The sequence below is a fragment of the Juglans regia genome, chromosome 3 (genome assembly GCF_001411555.2).
Source record: "Juglans regia cultivar Chandler chromosome 3, Walnut 2.0, whole genome shotgun sequence".
In the NCBI taxonomy this organism is placed as follows: domain Eukaryota; kingdom Viridiplantae; phylum Streptophyta; class Magnoliopsida; order Fagales; family Juglandaceae; genus Juglans; species Juglans regia.
In genome coordinates, this window is record NC_049903.1 from 12,459,419 (window position 1) to 12,479,506 (window position 20,088).

Genomic DNA, 20,088 nt, shown 5'->3' on the forward strand with positions numbered 1-20,088 from the left:
AGCTTTGCGATTCATAAGCTTATACGCAACACCATAATTTTTTTTATTATTATTTTAATTTTTTAAAATATTTTTTAATTTTAATTTTTTAAAATAATTAAATATTCCTACTCATCATTTATATACTATATATTTAATAAAAAAATTAAAAAAATAATAAAAATAATAGTACGTGATATATAAACCTTATAAATAGAATTTTATATGTGATGCGATATTACTAAATAATCCTAATTGATTTCAATAAAAATAAATAAATAAAAAAGAATAATAATCCGAATTAAAATGTAAATAAAAATAAATAATCTTTTAAATATTTGATATCTTAAATAAATCATAAATATTTAATTATTATAAATTTTTTTAATTCTTATATAAAATAAAATAAATAATTTTTTTAATTTTTAAATAAAAATAATATTAAAAAATATATTTTAATAATATTTTATTTTATTTTTAATTTTAATCTTAATTTATCTTATCTCATATCTTTTCTTGATTTTCTCTCATTTTTTTCCGTTCGATTTTCTCCCTCCTTCCTGTTGGATGGAAAAAGGAGAACCTGAAAAAATGGAGAAATGGGAGAAGAAAAACTAAAGAGTGAGATATAGGAACTGTTGTATAACAGTATTCTAAAGAAATGCTAATAACATTTCTTTTTCTTTTTCTTTATTTACTTATCATTTTAGTTTATATTGTTTATCATATTTTGATAATAATACAATTTTCGATGTGTAAGCTTAAGGGTTGAAAACCGAACCAATCGTATTTTTGTTTATATAAAACCGACCAAATTGACTAATTAAAGTCTCATTTAGATACAGAAATACTCTCAACTAATCTTATTTTATAATTATAATTTTTTTAAATTTTTGTATAAAATATAATAAATAATTTAACTTTTTTAAATCTCAAAATAATAATAATATTAAAAAAAAATATTCTAACAATATTTTATTTAACTCATCTAAAAATATATCATCTCATCTCATCTCATCTCATGATTCAATCCAACTCTAAATAAAAAAAATGGATCAGATTGGGTCCAATGGATTTGGGTCAGTTCAGCGGTTTTCCATAGCAAGTGGCTGCTCTTTTTATTTTTTTTATTTTTTATTTTTTTGGATTTGCTAGGTACAAATGGTTTAACACACCAAACTGTGTACCAACATTCACATAGTTTTTTTTATTATAAAAAAAATAAAAGAAAAATTTTTTGAGAGGAGAATAAAGTTTTATGTCTCATAAAAATCATTTTCATCTTTAATTCATATTGTTTTATTAAATGAATGTCTTATATTTAATATTAGTGTAAAGTTTGATAGACAAAATCTCTTACAAAAAGACTTTTTCTTTTTTATTTTTTGGAAATAAATTGGCTGCTCTTTAAACAAACATAACATAAATTGAAGTAAAGTTAGCAAACTAGAAAGCGACAAAGTTAGAAAAGTTAAACAACAACATGATCGGTTACATAGGCAACAAATATGGAAAACATTTTTTTTTTTTTTTTGAGTAACTCATTTCCATTCAATCAAATCAAAGGGATATAAGGAGGGAGGTCCTCCAATGTTACAATATGATCATAATTAAAAAGAGCATCTTTTACTAACAAATGAGCTATAGAGTTGTCGTTTCTCTTTACATGAAAAATCTCACACTTAGCAAAGTTTTCTAAGAATTGTTTTGCTTCACATATAAACATACTTGCAAAATTTTTGAAACTTTAAATATACTATATATTTAATGATTCATATTGCAAAATTTTGGAAGGCTGGAAACAAACTTAGCAAATCCAGAAAAATCAAAATATACCCAAAGAGAGAGATGGGACGTGAGATAGAGAGAGAACATCAGGGTGAGGTGGATATCATTGGCGGACAACTAGATGGAGGTCGAAGGGAGAGCAGAGAGAAGTTTAAGGTTAGGTTTACATAGTGAGTTGGGATGATATGAGTTGAGATAAAAATTAAAAGTTGAATAAAATATTGTTAAAATATTATTTTTTAATATTATTATTGTTTTGATATTTGAAAATGTTGAATTGTTTATTGTATTTTATGTAAAAATTTGTAAAAAAATATAATGATGAGATGAAATAAGATGAGATGGTTGAGAGTTTTTCTCAATCCAAACTGAGCCTAAGAGATGAGAGAGAGAAGCGGCGTGAAAAAGAGAAGAAATGAAGGAGGAAATGGAGGGGGAAGCTCGGGGATAAAAAGTTCAACTTTAACCTAAAATGACGTCGTTTTGTATTATTATTATTATTATTTTCTAAAACTAAGTTATAAAGCTACGTCGTTTAGCTCATTTAAGTTAAATGACATCGGTTTCTATAAAAATAAAATAAAACATATATTATATCAATCGCTTCACCGGTTTGAACACGGTTCAAATTGTAATTAAACCAACCAATGTCAGTTAGCAATGTTTTGGACCGTTGGCCGACCAATTCTCCATTAGTTTCGGTCGTTTCCAATAGTTCTTGATCACCCCTAACACACTCTTCACATCAACCATAAACAATAAAACAAGTCAACCAGAGAAGAAATAATAAAATGCAGTAGAAGCTATTATTATACGAGTAATGATACATACAATCTTTTTAAAAATCTTTTTATATAACCGTGTTTTAATACGAGGATATTTTTGTAAAATAAGATTACTTTTATAAATTATTTTACCAAATACCTTTATTTAAAATATGATTTTATAAATGATTGTAAAAAAGATTGTATATCTTATTATATTGAAGATACAGTGAAGTAAGATGAGCAAAATCTATAGTCTAGATCAATTTCTCACCTTAAAAAGACCACTAGAAGGATCTTCTTAAAGGAAATCATTGTGAAAAATGCTCATCTTATTTCACTTTCTCTTCAATATAATAAGTAAATGATCCTGCTACTAGGCCGCCAAGCGTGTACCGTTGGGCGTATCCCTAGTGTAAATTATATTTTTTTTCTCTTTTTTTTCAATATTTTTTAAATATCTTTAAACATTTTTAAAAAATTCATAAATTCACTAATAGTCAATTCTTTAACCATTAAATAAAAAAATAAAATACACGAGTAATCAAAATGAAGGAGCAAAAACCATGGGACAAATTAGCATTTTTCCTAGACTATTCTCATATGAAAATATGAAGTGTTAAAGAAAAAACCAATCATATTTCTCGTACCCTAAAAACCCACAAATTGAGGTGTTTCACTATGCTTAGAAATATAAGTGTTAATGTCGTATTTCGTACACATTTGGACCAATTTTCGACAACTCATGTTTTCGAAAACGGGCCCTGCACAATGTAGAAAAGGCTGCAGGTTTGAGAGGGCGGCCTAGGAGCCGGGTAACCTCCAATGCCAAAGTTAGAAAATATTCTTGGAAGGCAGCAAATAAATTAAAGAGTCTAGGAATCAAAAAGATATTCTCGTACATGAGATCTGCTATTTATACTACATACATGAGGAATAGATAATGCCTGCTACCATGATGTCCGCATCCCCTGTACTGTTCCTTGTGTCAATCTTTAAATGTGGCGTGACTCTGCGGCGACGTCATTAATGTGACGTGTTGTCCGGATAGTGGAGTTATTAATGCAGCGTGGTTATCCGACCTCCTTCTCACAGTCTATCTCCCTTATGGCCAGTTGATCCCCTTTCTATCAGTAAATCAAGAGCTCCCCATATATCATGCATGTTGCAAGTGGGCACTCGAGGACTAGGCACTACTTGAGAGGGCCTCAGATCTATGAGTCTCATCATTTACAATACCATCTCTCCTGCAGGTTATGTACAGAGGATCTTTCCCATGGATTGAGTTAGGGACTTGTTATTCCGGATCGAGCTTTTGATCTTGCTTCCTTTCATTACGGGCCTCTTGGGCCTTGTGGGGAAATCCCTTACAATAAGTATCTATGATTTTCAATTATTTTCCGCTCTAGATTTCCATTAATTTACAATTAACTTTATTTCATACAATAAATGGTTGTTCAAAGAGTTGTGTATTTATCAATATCTAATTCCTAATAAGATGTGTCCCACCTATTTGTTTGAAGGACATATACAAGCTTTATCACTTGCTCAATGTTCTGAATGCAAGTCTAAAATCTTTGATTTTAAACATATTAAACATATACAAGACCAAGTCAAATTGAACATATTTGAACCTTTAAAAGTAGTAAAGTGATCATTCAGTAATTCTAACACCACCAACATCATGCTTTTCAACGGGCGTAGTTTATTTTTCATCATGATAATTGGTCGAAGGATTGTCACATGACCAACGAAACAAGTAATTAGAAGATGAAAGGTCTAAACTTTCATAGTTTCAATATAAGTTTTGGATATAAAATAGATTACCTTTTTCATTATTTAAATTGGATATGGGTAGGGATGGGCTCTCCACCCTCTCTTGTTTTGCGCTAAGCTGAACTGATGTGGGTATAGTTTGAGAATTGGTCTATATACAGTCCTCATTTGCTCACGCAAGTCCATATAATTATATTTAAAAATAATTTAAAATTATAATAATATCTTTTTTAAAATGATATTTTTTCTCATTCTAATTCCATTCATCACTGAGATTATGCATGCAATTCTCTACTCAAAACTCTACTCAAGACTGCAAATAAAATTTCTCATAATTTGATGTTTCATTTACCACTCAACTGACATCAGTTTTTGGACTTTCATTAATTGAAATGCCCATTAATCTGATTTTTTGAGAATCATTCTTGGTTGTCTAACAAGATCACTGGCAATGGTACCTGAAATAGGAATAAAGTTGGATCATCCTTCGTGTATTTTGTTTGTTGCCCTTTCTCTGTGCTTTCTTTTGCAGCTTTTTAACATGTACCGGAATCCATTACTTTTGGGCTTAGGCCACCAATAAAAGAAGTGTAACTGCTCTGAAGATTTCTTTCTATATAATTAACAGGAATAACAATTTAGCATGGATTATTGAGAGAGGGTAAACAAATAAATCTAACAATCACTCAAAGACCAGAAAAGACTATCCACCTCAAAAATCCCGAGTGGATCTATCCAGACTTGAACACTTAATTCTTTCCATTTTACAAGTGTCAAACCCACCTCAGTGGGAATAAATATTCTGCTTGATAACTCATCTCCAAGGAGTATCTGGAATCTAATCCTTTGATGGGGGCAATTTTCTCAGGAATACCTGCAGGCCAACCAAAATCCACCAAAAGAAGTCAGGATTGGAAGTAGCACTAAAAACAGTTCTGGGTTTTGACACACGGTTGTTTATTTAGATAAATTCCTTTTAGGTTTCATTAGGGGAAAATAAAGAACAGAAAGAAAATAAATGAAATGAATTCTCCACAACCCTCAATCCGTATATACTAGAAGTATAACTCACAGAGAGGTCAAACAACCATGGTGCATAATGAAAATATGAAACTACATCCCACAATCAAACAAGAATCTGATCTATCTTTAGGTTGTTTGGATTTCCAAGGCACCCATTTATGCTTGACAACAATACAGGTTAATCCCACCGAGGGGATATGTACTTTGAAGGGATGATTGAGTTTGATGCCAAGCATGTCAACTAACTTTCTTTATCACCGTTGAATCCATTGTGTGTGTGCCTAGAAACAAATGTTTTCTTCCAAGGAAAACTCATATCACTCCCAGAAAGAAAGACTACTTCTGTTTTGAGAGCGAGATATCAAGAAAACTAGTAACCAAAGCATGGCCATATAGGGACTCAGATGAGAGTTATTGATCTAGGGCTCAAGATATTTTTCCTGAATGGGTCACATGGATATTGCTCTTCAACGTTAAACTTAGACACATCAAAAGAGGGGGCCACCATGACAAGTGACAAGTAGTTTGTAAATTTTAATGTGGCATCTAACTCCACAAGCACTAAATAACTGGGTGATAATGGAACAAACTAATGCAAACAAGACAGGTACGTGCATTTCAGCTATCACTTCTAAGTATTGTAAATTCTTAAAGTTAACTTCAGTTTGCATACAGATATCATTTAACTCTCTTGGTCAAGAACATAATCAATGATGTGGAAAAAGTTTCGTCAAATCAATTGGAATTGGCTGAGTCGCAGAGATCATCAATATGTATATAATGCCACAACCAAATTCCCCACTAACCGCTTCCAACAAGGGTTCTTAAGCCTTTGTTAGTCAAACGTTATGCTCCACCTGTTTGTAAATTCAAGTTGAACATTGATGGGGTTTCAAAAGAAAATCCTGGCATAGCTAGTTGTGGGGGCGTGATTATTTATGGTTTTTCTTGCCATCTGGGTCATGGGACAACCATATTTACCGAACTTTCTGCTTGGAAATATGGTTTTATTATTCTATCAGCCGCAAATCTTAGAATCAGTAGTGGAGATAGATTCTATACTTGTTGTGAATTGGTTTTACAAAAAACAAGAGCTTCCTTGGAAGCATTTTGAAATGTGGACTGATATACTCAGCATCCATTCTTTTTTTCATTTTGAATTAATTCATACTTACAGAAAAGGGAATAACTTGGTTGATGCTTACACAATTTACTACTGGTATAGATGCTTATTTTCACTCACTTTATGACCACCCACCAACAAATGCTGGATCCAAGTTTCCAACAAACTTATATTCAGCACAAAACACAATACCAACTAGTGTTAAATGCATATTAAACTCCACCTGGGAAAATAAATTCATGTTCAGTAAAGCACTATGAAATTCTGCAAATACATACAAAACGGAAGAGGTTCTTTACTTTACCTCAAATTTCACTTTCATTTTGACACAGGCTTCTGCAAAAGCGCGGTCAAGTAAACCTCCGCGTTCTTCGAATTGGCCTTATTCCCTGTTGCCCACTTCACCTTCTTGTACCCCAATTTCCCAATCAACGGCACATAAAGCTTGTCAAGATCCACCCCTTTGCTAAAGAAATGATCCAACAACAGGTAACCTCCACCTCTCAACACTCTATCAACGTCGTAAAGCAAGAACTCCATCGCCGTCAACGGTATCCATCTATTCACGGCGTGGCCGCAACGCACCAGATCCACCACCCCGTCGAACACCGGGAACCTCTGCTGCAGTGGCACGTGTAGCGGCACCAGCCCCCTCAGCGCCACGACCTCGTTGTACGGCGCACCGAGATTCATCGTCGTCGTCACGATGGTCACATTGTAAAGCTTCATTCTCGCAGCGAAAGTCCCGGTACCGCCACCGACATCGATGCCGAGACGGAGCACAGAGTTTGCTGCCTTGGCAATATGCAACAGTTGTAGGACCGGGAGGTCAAGTTCGTCGTTGTAGCTCATGAATCGAGTGGCTTCCCCAGAGAGGTTGAAACCCAGTTTCGGATTGGAGCGCACGAGGCAGCTGAAGCTTTTGCAATTGTACTTATGCCATATAACGTTTTGGTCCGGCAGCGAAGGAGCAAACGAGTTGTGGGAAAGAGACGACGAGGGTTTTGGTGGGGTTTTGGAGAAGCACCGACGGCGAGGGAGTGGGTGGCAGCCATGCAGGATGAGTGATTCCGCGAGCTCGTCGGAATCTGGAGGGCAGGGAGAGAATGGTGTGTAGTCCATATATCGATGGAGGAGGTCAGGGTGGTTGTGGCAAGATGTGGCGATGGGCGAGAGTTGGGAGTGGAGGAGGAGATCCGGTGGGGAAGTGGTGGTGGAGACGGCGGCTTTAGTGGAGGAATCTGCGGCGGAGGGTGGGAGGCGCGTGAGGTGGTTGATGGTGGCGCGTATGGTGTTGAGCTGGTGGAGAAGGTGGTCAGGGACAGGTACTGGAGCGGGGGGCTTCTTGGTAGTTTGAATCGTGGAGGAGAGATGGTAGAGGGAGAGGATATTGGTGGCCACCATGGTCAGGAGAAGCAGCATGTTTAGACCCATGGTGAAACCCATCTTCGGCTTTGCCTTGGGCTCTGCACTAATGCCTGGCTTTCGCTGTCTATCCATATTAATATGTACTTAAGATTGTTCCTGCATCTAGTTTCGACACTCTGTCTGACTAATCAGTGCAGCAAGTTTTTGCTCTGCAGATTTGGAGTTCTGATACTATGTGGCAGGACTTTTGGTGTCATGTCTTGTTTTTCTCTTATGGCCGTTGGATTGTATCGCTGTGGGGGCCTGGGAATCTATCCGCTCACTAGGTTTGATGCAAACCTGGTAGATTTTCTTGGGATGCAGCAGGAAGAAAGTCAAAGTCGGATGAATGGATCGGCTATTAGGACTCTCTTGGTCTTGGTTCTACTTACTTCTGTGCAGACAAAGCATAAAATTTAGTTTAATTTAATAGATGCAAAAGAAAAGGGGGAAATACAACTGGAGGAGCAGAGGTACGTACGTGAAATAGGGACGAAGTTGTTGTTTGTTTAAGCGGTTCGTCGGGATATGGACATTTCATTGTTTAGAATATTGGTTAAGAAATACCATGTTTCTTCCTAGGTGTTTTTGTCTTCACCGGAAGGGGCTCACGGGAGCTCGTCTTCACCTTCAATCATTATCTACCATTGGAACAATGGAATCTATCATCTTATACAGTACTATAATAAGAGAAATGCTTGAATAATAAAGAATATCTATCAAAATAAATTATATAAAATTACGTCAATTTATAAGATTATTTTATGATTATAATACTTTTCATATATAAAGACTTCCACTCTCAATCTTTAATTCTCTAATAAAATTTATATTTTGTCGAGGGTGGATATGATCCAAATAGTAATATTATATACAAGTTATAAATAGATAAATTTCATACAAATCTTTTAAAAAAATAAATTTTGTTCATAAAAAATAACTTTTTATAATTTTTTACAATACAATTTATTTTTTTAAAAAAAAATTACACAAAATTTATCTATTTAAAATTTCAGTGTCCTAATGCTTCGTCACATGAGCAACACTGTATACATTGGGAAATTTCAGTGTCCTAATGCTTCGTCACATGAGCAACACTGTATAATTGGGAAAAGCTTTCATCGAGTCATATCACCGCACCCTACATCATACCATTATTTAACGATAGCTCGATCTCCCACTTCAAATCAAGTATGGTTAGAAAGCTTCCAATATTTTCTTAGTTTATATTTTTATAATCCCAACTCGATCAACCTTTTCCAGAAATGCAAGATTAAGACTGTGTTTGGATCGTAAAATATTTTCAACTCATCTCAACTTATCATTATAATTTTTTCAAATTCTAACATAAAATATAATAAATAATTCAACTTTTTCAAATCTTAAAATAATAATAATATTAAAAAATAATATTCTAACAATATTTTATCATCTCAACTCAGCTCAATTCAACTCACTTCAACATTCAAATTCACCTTAAACAATAGCAAATTCCATAATCCTAAACCACCCGCAAAGATAAGGCTGTGAAAACTCACACATGTGCCTAAGTTACCCAGAGAAATTTGAACTCTTCATTACTTTCGAGTTAGTTAGCCATCATTCAATTTTTAAAATCACTCCACCTCTTTTTTTATTGGCCACTACTGAAGTGGCCCCAAAGTCAAGCCAAGATACTTCATCAAGTAACTATGATATTTTGTGACCTGAAATCTCAGCCAAACTATCGATACTGTTACCACATTATGTTACCATTAATTCATCATATTGTCAAATTATCACACCCCATTGCCATCAACAGAATGTTAGCCACTAGATATTGCCAAATTAACCTTCAACACAGTATAAGATAAAGCTAGTTTGGTGTGTAAATTGAAAAGTGAAAAATATGTAATAATGTATGAGAAAACTTATGGTCCATGAATTTTAATATAAGGGTAATGTTACGTACAAGCTCCAAATAAACAAGTTTCATGCAAATTCTTTGTAAAAAAGTGGATCCCACTAATAAAGAATAATTTTTTTAGAAATATTCATTGCCTCTTCAGAAGTCCCGAATCCTCTCCCCCTTCCCCCTCCCGCCTCCCTTTGAAATAAATCCCCCATACCTTGGAAACCCTAATCCTTCCCCCTTCCCCTATTGAGGCCCTGAATCCCTTCCCCAAAATGCAGGATTCCCTTTGAAACCCATTATTGATTCACGAAACCCATTCTACCAACACGACCGACTGAGCTTCAAAACCCATTCTTGATTCACGATCAATTAAGCTTGAAACCCTTTGCAATTCATTTTTTAAACCCATTCTTGATTCATCGTGTTTATGAAAACCTTCTGGCAGGTAGGTCAGTCGTTTTGTCTTTGTAGTTCATTTCCACAAATTCTGTTATTTTTTAATTTCATAATACTTGAACTATTTTTCTACTTGAAGGGAGAGGAGCTTAGAAAGCTGGTGTAGGAATGAATTAATTGGATAAACAAGCAAATAGGTAGGTATGAATTAATTAGTTCTATTTATTGTTGAAGGTAATATATTTGACAATATGTTTTACTCAAAGCAGGTATCATGTTGGAATATGCTTGTTCAATGTTGGGACATATGTGATTTATATATGTTACTTCGATGGTTTTCACTCTTCTATGTTTTTGGAAGATCTCATATGTGTGTGCGCATAAATCCAATGCATGGTGAATCAGTCCTCAAATGTAGAGTTCAAAGTTAGTACAATATTTTTCTTGAACTATTTTTCTACTTGAAGGGATAGGAGCTTAGGAAGTTGGTGTAGGAATGAATTAATTGGATAAGCTGGTTTTGAGGTTCAAGCCCCACGCCAGCATGCATGTTTGCAGTTTAGTCAGATACAATAGTAATTAACCATAATATTGATTATGCAATGAGGGCGAGTGTAACATACGAACCCAAATAGGATTTAAGATTAGCTTTTTTAAAAAAATTTATTTCATTTTTTAATTATTTGTTATCTTTTTTTTATTTTCATTTTTATTATTTTCGAAACTTGACAATTAATCAAATTAAAAGGATTTATATTTCATTAGGAAGTTTCCTTATCGGCATAGTTATCTCTTAGTTTTCAGTTTGAATAGATTCCTAGATTTAAACCAATACCCAACTTCAAACCCTAGCATATCTCTTGAGAACTCTTGCCACTTCCCTCCTCATCGTATATAAGATACGATGAGGAAGAACTCACAAAATACTTGGAGGAAGAACTCACTCTCGCATAGCTTAGTCCTCTACTCGGCCACTGTCGATCACCCCAGGACATTGAAGCACCACCCATGGTGCCAGAAACTGCCGGTCATCCTAGTCCCGTCACACTCACTCCCTTAGGTAAGCCATTGTTGTCGCACTCACCCTTCCTCCCTCTCGGTAATTGAGTTTTCAGCTCCATCTCTCTAACTCCCTTTCTGTGTCACACCAACCTAACCAGAGGAGCCACTGTTGTGTCACCGGCCACCCTCAAACACCCAAAGCCACCTTCGCACCCAACCACCTCTCTTGGTGAGTATTGCACGACACCTCCCCTCTCACAAACTTCTCTCAGACTTGTGTATTCTGCCTTGATGTTAAAGTAGGCCTTGGGCTCTAAGGCCCATTCAACCTGGTAACAGTATTCTTGTGAGAGCTGAACTCTCAGATGGGCTTTGTTTTGTACTAGGCCCAATTCTTATTCCTTTCAGCAATGCTTAGGAGTTAATTACGTTATTATGTTTTAACTATTTCAAATTTATCTTTAGCAGTATTTTAATTTACATATTTTTCCATGATAAAACCTGAAATTTCAGATTTAGTTTTACACTATTTATCTAGCAGATTTATATTAAACCCAATTATACTCTAAGTTATTTATTCATGATTAATTATATATCAAGTATTCATTAATTTTGCATGGAAACAAGATAACTACAATGTTAAATTCCAAATTTTGTATTTAATCACGTAAAGAATGACAAATCCCAGGGTCGGTTGCACCCTAAACTAGTTTACACAACAACATCCTCCGACTTTTGACAGCAAGGCAGAAGCACTTGATGTGAAAAGTTGGATCAAAAGAATGAAGAAGATTTTTAGGACTCTTTTCTATACTGATGAACAGAAAGTGGAATATGCCACTTATGTGCTGGCAGATGAGGCGGATGAGTGGTGGACCTCTACATAAGAACTACTACAGCTCGAACTTGGCGAGGGGGTACCCAGCACTTGGGATCATTTCAAGCGGACATTTTTGGACTAATACTTTTCCCCAGCACTCCATGAAGCAAAAGCTAGGTAGTTTATTGACCTAGTATAGGGAACCATGACGGTGGAACGCTATGTCGCGACGTTTGTGGCATTATTGCGGTTTGCAAGTTATCTAGTTTTGGATGAGGAAAAGAAATGCAAAAATTTTGATCGGGGCTTGCATCCAAGAATTCGAAGTCGCCTGATACCCTTGAGGATCCGTAACTTCACCGATTTGGTTACACGAGCCACTTTGATAGAAGAAGACATGAGAGCGAATGTGGAACTATTCAATCAAAGGAAACGCCAACAACCACTACCTGAGTAATAGAAACAAGAAGCCTACCCCCAGCTACCGGCCATAATCACCTCAGAGTATTCCAACAAATCCAGTTTGCAAGAATTGTGGAAAGAGACATCAAGGAAACTACTTAGTGGGCCATAATGTTTGCTTCAGGTGCGGGCAATCAAACCATATAGCTCGAGGGCTACCGCACCGGCTAGGGTTTTTGCAAGTACCATTTCCTTATTTTCTCGTTACACTACTGTTTTGTTTGACCCAGGTGCCACACACTCTTTTATAGCACGTGCTTATGCTTGTTTGGATGTGAGGTACCAGGGAGTCTTGATTGTTCCCTATCTGTTGCAACGCCTACCGGTGAGCACATAATTTGCAACACCATACTTAAGAATTGCCCTATAGATATTAGTGGGAGGCACCTCCCAGCAGACTTGGTAGTATTTGAGATGTTAGGGTTTGATATAATCTTGGGAATGGGCTGATTATCTCAAAATCACACTTGCGTAGATTGTATTAAAAAGGAAGTAGTTTTCAAACCCCCAGGCTAAGAAGAATTCAGCCTTTGTGCAGAAAGAGGAAACGCCCCACCTTGATTGATTTCGACCTTGCAAGTGACCAGATTACTAAGACAAGGATGCTCTGGGTTCCTAGCTAGTCTTGTAGCACCACTTGCAAAGGGACCTAAACTTGAAGATATCCGCATTGTCAGGAAATTTTCGGATGTGTTTCCGGATGATCTTCCAAGGTTGCCTCCGAACAGAGAGGTTGACTTTTCAATAGACCTCCTACCAGGGATAACACCTATATCAAAGGCACATATCGTATGGCTCCAGTAGAGCTAAATGAGCATAAGGAGCAATTACAAGAGCTGTTGGAGAAGGGTTTTATTCGCCCTAGTGTGTCACCATGTGGTGCACCAATCCTTTTTGTGAAAAAGAAGGATGGTTCAATGCAACTCTGCATTAATTATCGAGAACTAAATCAGGTGACAATTAAGAACAAATACCCCTACCAAGAATTGATGATTTGTTCGACCAGTCATGTCATTCGGTTTAACAAACACCCAACAGCTTTCATGGACATGATGAACAGAGTGTTCAGGGAGTATGTTGATCAGTTTGTTGTTGTTTTTATCGAAGATATTCTCATTTACTCGAAAAGCCAAGCAGATCATGAGGGATACTTGATGGTTGTGTTGCAAATATTAAGAAAGCAGCAGTTGTTTGCAAAATTCAAGAAGTGTGATTTTTGTTTGCAAGAAATTACCTTTTAGGGTCATGTTGTGTCAAAAGAAGGAATTTCAGTAGACTTGGCAAAAATTGAAGCAGTTGTGAAATGGGCCAAGCCAACCAATGTGAATGAAGTCAGAAGCTTCTTAGGTCTTGCAGGATATTACAGGAGGTTTGTTAAGGGATTCTCGAGTATCGCAGCCCTGATGACTAAGCTGACGAGGAAAAATGAGAAGTTTTTGTGGATTGAAGACTGTGAAAGAAGCTTTCAAGAGCTGAAGAAGAGACTAGTGACAACACCTATACTCACTGTTCCCTCGGGTAATACAAGATTTGTTATTTACAGTGATATTTCTCTCAAGGGATTGGCTTGTGTCTTAATGCAGCATGAGAAGGTTATTGCTTATGCTTCTCGACAACTCAAGAGTTACGAAGAGAATTATCTGACACATGATCTAGACCTTGTAGCAATTTTGTTCACATTAAAGTTATGGAGATACCATCTTTATGGGAAAAAGTGCAAGATTTATATAGACCATAAGAGCCTAAAGTATTTCTTTATCCAAAAAGGCTTGAATATGAGACAGTGCAGATGGTTAAAACTTTTGAAAGATTACAACTACAACATCAACTACCAGTTGGGTAAAGCTAATGTAATGGCAGATGCTCTAAGCCGGAAGTCGTCCTCTGGTACCCTTGCTACTATGTATACCCCACAGAAGCATATTTTATTGGATATGGAGCGGGTAGGGATAGAGATGGTTATGGATACAAAGGCCCAATTGAGTAGTTTGACTTTGGGATCGTCGTTGATAGACTGAATAAAGGCTGCCCAAACTGATGATTCAGACTTAGTGAAGATCAGAGGAGAGGTTCAAGGAGACAAAAGGCCCAAAATTACAGTATCTGAGAATGACACCTTAAGGTTCAAGGGAAGAATATGTGTTCTGAATGTTAAAGAAGTTAGAGAGGTAATATTGAGAGAGGCTCACCGCTCACTCTATACCGTTCACCCAGGTAGCACTAAGATATATAGAGATTTGAAGCAATAGTTCTGGTGGGGAGGTATGAAGCGCGAGATAGCTAGCAACGTGGCTCAGTGTTTAACTTACCAGCAGGTCAAGGCAGAGCATCAAAGGCCTTTTAGGTTATTACATCCACTCCTTATACCTGTTGGACGTGGAATGAAATTGGTATGGATTTTGTGTCGGGATTTCCTAAGGCACCAGGAGGTCAGGATGCAGCTTGGGTAATCATCGACAGATTGTCAAAGACAGCTCACTTCATACAGATTCAGATGATGCATTCTATAAACAAGTTAGTGGAACTATATATACGCAAAATCATTAGATTGCACATAATTCCCTTTGAGATTATGTCAGAGATGGACACCCATTTCACTTCAACACACTGGAAGAGTGTACAAAAATAGTTAGGGATATAGTTGACTTACAATACAGCCTTCCACCCCCAGACAGATGGACAGTCAGAGAGGACAATACAAATATTAGAGGATATGATTAGAGCCTGCGTAATGGACTTCAAGGGTAGTTGGGTTATCTACCCTTGATTGAGTTTGCGTACAATAATAGTTACCAAGAGAGCATTTAGGTGGCACCGTATGAAGTTCTTTATGACCGCAAGTGTCGGTCACCCCTCTATTGAGACGAAGTGGGAGAACGTAGAATCTTTGGGTAGGAGATTATTCAGGATATGCATGAGAAGGTAGTGGTCATCCGGAAGAAGCTCGCCATTGCACAAGAGCGACAAAAAAATTATGCGAATCAGAGGTGTCGAGAGTTTCAATTTGAAGTAGGAAGCAAAGTATTCTTGAAAGTAGTGCCGATGAAAGGAATTATGAGATTTGGAAATAAATGTAAGTTGAGTCCAAGGTTTGTGGGCCCTTACGATGTACTAGAAAGGATTGGAGCTGCATCATACAGGTTGGCCCTCCCACCACAATTATCAGCTATTCACAATGTTTTCCACGTCTCCATACTTTGAGAGTAGGTTCCGGACACTACACACGTACTAGAGTACGAAGCTCTCCAAGTGTGCGATGATCTCACCTATTAGGAGTTTCCAATAGGAATTCTTATGCAAAAGGCTCAAGTACTCTGCAAGAAGACCATTCCGATGGTCAAAGTGCTTTGGAGCAACCACACAGAAAAAGAGGCCACCTGGGAACTAGAAGGGGACATGAGGATCAAATATTCATACTTATTTTATTAATATACGTATCTTGAGGACGAGATTTTTCGTAAGGGGTGGAGATTGTAACATACGAACCCAAATAGGACTTAAGATCAATTTTTTTATTTCTATTTTTAATTATTATTTATCTATTTTTATTTTATTCTTATTATTTTCAAAATTTGACAATTAATCAGATTAAAAGGGTTTGTATTTCATTAGGAAGTTTCCTTTTAGACATAGTTATCTCTTAGTTTCCAGTTTGAATAGATTCCTAGATTTAAACCAATACCCAACTTCAAACCTTAGCATATCTCCTAAGGACTCTCGCCATTTCCCTCCCCATCGTCTATTAGAATCCTATGAAACCCTCTGAATTAAACACACAAATAATAGGAAGAAGAACTCACTCTTGCATAGCTTAGTCCTTTGCCCAGCTACCGCCAACCATGCCAGGACATTAGAGCACCACCCACAGTACTAGAAATTACGAGCCATCCTAGTCCCGTCGCACTCACTCCCTTAGGTAAGCCACTGCTGTCTCGCTCACTCTTCCTCCCTCTTGGTAATTGAGTTTTCAATTCCATCTCTCTAATTCCCTCTTTGCGTTGCACCACCCTGACTAGAGGAGCCGCTTCTGCATCACCGGCCACCCTCAAACACCCAAAGCCACCTTCGCACCAAACCACCTCTCTCAGTAAGTATCACACGACACCTTTCCTCTCATAAACTTCTCTCAGACTTGTGTATTCTGCCTTGATGTTAAAGTGGGCCTTGGGCTCTGAGGCCCATTTGGCCTGATAACTATATTCTTGTGAGAGCTGAACTCTTAAATGGGCTTTGTCTTGTACTAGGCCCAATCCTTATTCCTTTCAGCACCTTATGTTAATAGGCTGAAATCATTTGTTTTACATAGACAATACTTAGGAGTTAATTAGTTTATTATGTTTTAACTATTTCAAATTTATCTTTAGCAGTATTTTAATTTATATATTTTTACATGATAAAACCTGAAATTTCAGATTTAGTTTTACACTATTTATCTAGCGTATTTATATTAAACTCAATTATACTACTAAGTTATTTATTCATGATTAATTATACATTACAAGTATTCATTAATTTTTCATGGAAACAAGATAACTACTATGTTAAATTCTAAATTTTGTATTTAATCACGTAAAGAACCATGACACATTTATCTAGAAAATTAGTAACATCGAGTACCTCGCATAGATGACGCGCTACAAGTTGGAAATTAGGAAGCAGTGCTAAGAGCTAAATAGTATGATCATATAATTGCATGCGTATTGTAAATATTAATGTTATGTATGAAAATATGGTGGTTACCTACACTACACTGAGAGCCAAGTCAAGATTAGATCCCTTTCATAATCTTTGATGGATTATAACATTATGCTTGTATGTATGGGTTGGTTGCTTCATGGATTGAGTGTTATAAAAAAAAATCACATGAATGCCATGTAATGTTCACGTAGTATTTAAGTCACGCATGCCATGCAATGTTCATGACATAGTTGGATCACTTATGTTATGTAATGGTCGTGTAGTGCTTAGATCATGTATGCCATGGAATGTTATAAAATGTTTAGATCATGTTGTGTCATGCCATGTTATGCAATGTCATGTACAAGAATATGCCATGCTAGAATAGTTCATGAAGTTTAATAAATTCTCATGCATTGAGAAAGATAAATGTTTTAAGGAAACACATACTCAAGCGTGTTTCACTCCATATTATGACAAGTTATGCAAGTTAAGTGAGTCACGGACCCAAGCGTGTTTTACTCCATGTTATGACAAGTTATGCAAGTTCGTGTTTCACTCCATGTTATAACAAGTTATGCAAGATTAAGTGAAACAATAATTCAAGCGTGTTTTACTACAAGATAAGTTATACGGTGTCACGGACTCAAGAGTGGTTCACCATATGTAATAAGTGAAAGACAAAATGAACAAGCCATGTATGATTGTTAGGAAGCACATGTAGTCAATCATTTATATAATCACGTTACATGTTTGTCATGACTATATATGATTTCGCTCATGTCAATGATAATGATCAGATACGCTATGTAAATCTGTGATGATATATGTATGTTATGAAGAGTCTTCAAAAATTAAGTCTATGCTAAGCTGAGTCATGTTTACGGTATGATATGCTACTTACTAAGTATTCGACTCATTTTTGTTTATCTTCTATTTTCTTCTATGTTTAATTCTTACAGATGGTTATTATGATGACGTAGAGTTGGATGGCCATGAGTAGATCTAGTACGAAGATTTAGACAAGAATACGTGTTATTCACACAAGAATTAGATTTCTATTATGTTATTTAAATAAAAGTCATTCGTAGGACTAGTTTATGTTATTTTTACTTTACATTTAGTTTCAAGACAATTATGTTCAGTTCAGTTTTAATGTCTTTTTTGATGCATTTCAATAAAAGAGGGATTTCAGAGTTTTGAGTCTCTTTACCGAGCATTATCCTATGTATGTTAGGAATATCTCTACCTTGCGGGAAATGGATGTTACAACGAGTTTCCAAAACATTGTTGTTTTGTAATGAAAGATAACAGAATCACATCTTTTGAGGAAGGAAACGTTGGTGCTTTTCATTGTTATAAAAGCTATTCAAATATTTCAAATCTGATTAATGCAAATGATTTAGAGCTCGTTTGGATACAAAAACTATCTTATTTCATCTCATCATTACAACTTTTTCAAATTTACACAAAACATAATAAACAATTCAATTTTTTCAAATCTCAAAACAATAATAATATTAAAAAATAATATTCTAACGATATTTTATTCAACTCATTTAAAACCATATCATCTCATCTCACTATCTAAACTAGACCTTAGAGTGACTTTTTTTAATGGTTTTTTAGCTTCTTTGAAAGGGTTCTGAACAACTAGTGAATAAGTCGAAATAAACAGTGTTTTCCCCCTTTCCTAATCTTTATTTGGGGCACTAATTCATATGGGAAGATTACAAGCATGCTTATTTGTTAAAACAAGAGAAAACTAGCTAGTTGAAAGGCTAATTTGTTGTGAAATGGTGGGAAGTCGATTCTTATAAAACATGATTTGAGTAGCATGCTCAACGTTATGTATTTGCTCTCTGTTATTAGAATTCCTTAGAAGAGTGTGTAGGAAGTGTCAAGGTTGTTCTTTGAATGTTTCAGGGGAGGAAGCTAAATGGAGAGAGAATACAAATTGAGTATCTTGGTCAGGCCTTGAAATTCTTGCTGATAGGGTGTGTCAAGTATTAAGACCTAATATTGATGTGGCTGCAATAGCAGATCTACATATAGCTTGAGGGGGGCTAAGGCTCCCCAAAAGTTTTTCAAAATTCAAAATAGCACCTAAATTTTATTCATAATTCCATGTATATAGAGATTTTTTGATTTTTTTCGTATGCTGTGTTGTTTGAAATTTTTGGGTGTTGTTTGGATGCTGGAAAAGTGGTAAGAAAATTGAAAAGAAAAAGCCTAGCTCCAAGTTGGGCTCCGACACTCCGACTCTGACTCCGGCAACTCTGATTGGAGTCGGAGTCAGAGCTCAACTTTATCTCCAACTTTGGTTGGAGTCAGAAGTCGGAGTTGGGAATTCTGACTCCGTCAGAGTTGGAGCCCACCCTACCTCAAATAGTGTAATCATTTTTTAGGTTAGTTATTAAACTATTAAATTTGTCTGAGAATGAAAGAAATATTTACGTTTGGAAATTACATATCTTAATAAATCATTAAACAAAAATCATTAATAAAAGGAAAATGTAATATATAACTAACTGTATATTTCTAATAAAACATAACAATTTAATTCAATATTTACAGAATTCAAAATTAAAGGAAATAAAATTCTGCACAAAATTAAAATTTATTTTTTCACAAATTTATTTTTATTTAAGTTTTATGAACAATTAGAATCAATTTGGAAGGAAAAAAGAAAAGACATGGTTTGTTTAAATAGTGAGATGAGATGAGTTGAATAAAATATTATTAAAATATTATTTTTTAATATTATTATGATTTTAAAATTTTAAAAAATTAAATTATTTATTATATTTTATATAAAAATTTTAAAAAATTATAATAATAAGATAAAATAAAATGAATTGAAATCAACTCATTTATAACATTATTATTTCTCAACCTCAAGCCCAAAAATTAAAAGTGAAACCCAACCCTCCCTCCCCAATTTTACACGAGACGCCCAGCCCATTCCGCCCTCCCC

At 35.5% G+C, this 20,088-nt stretch overlaps 1 protein-coding gene across 1 annotated transcript; it reads right to left on the bottom strand.

Annotated features, from left to right (window-relative positions):
- Positions 1 to 4,902: 4,902 nt before the first annotated feature.
- LOC109006920 lies at positions 4,903 to 8,090 on the bottom strand. Its single transcript, XM_018986366.2, has 2 exons — positions 6,758 to 8,090; positions 4,903 to 5,181 (listed from the first exon to the last, which is right to left on the bottom strand). The coding sequence occupies exon 1, from the start codon at positions 7,951 to 7,953 to the stop codon at positions 6,772 to 6,774; it is 1,182 nt and encodes a 393-aa protein (XP_018841911.1). The 5' UTR covers positions 7,954 to 8,090; the 3' UTR covers positions 4,903 to 5,181; positions 6,758 to 6,771.
- Between the last annotated feature and the right edge of the window lie 11,998 nt (positions 8,091 to 20,088).

Excerpts from the sequence above, each read along its gene's own strand:
- LOC109006920 (XM_018986366.2), bottom strand. The coding sequence starts at position 7,953 with ATGGATAGACAGCGAAAGCCAGGCATTAGTGCAGAGCCCAAGGCAAAG.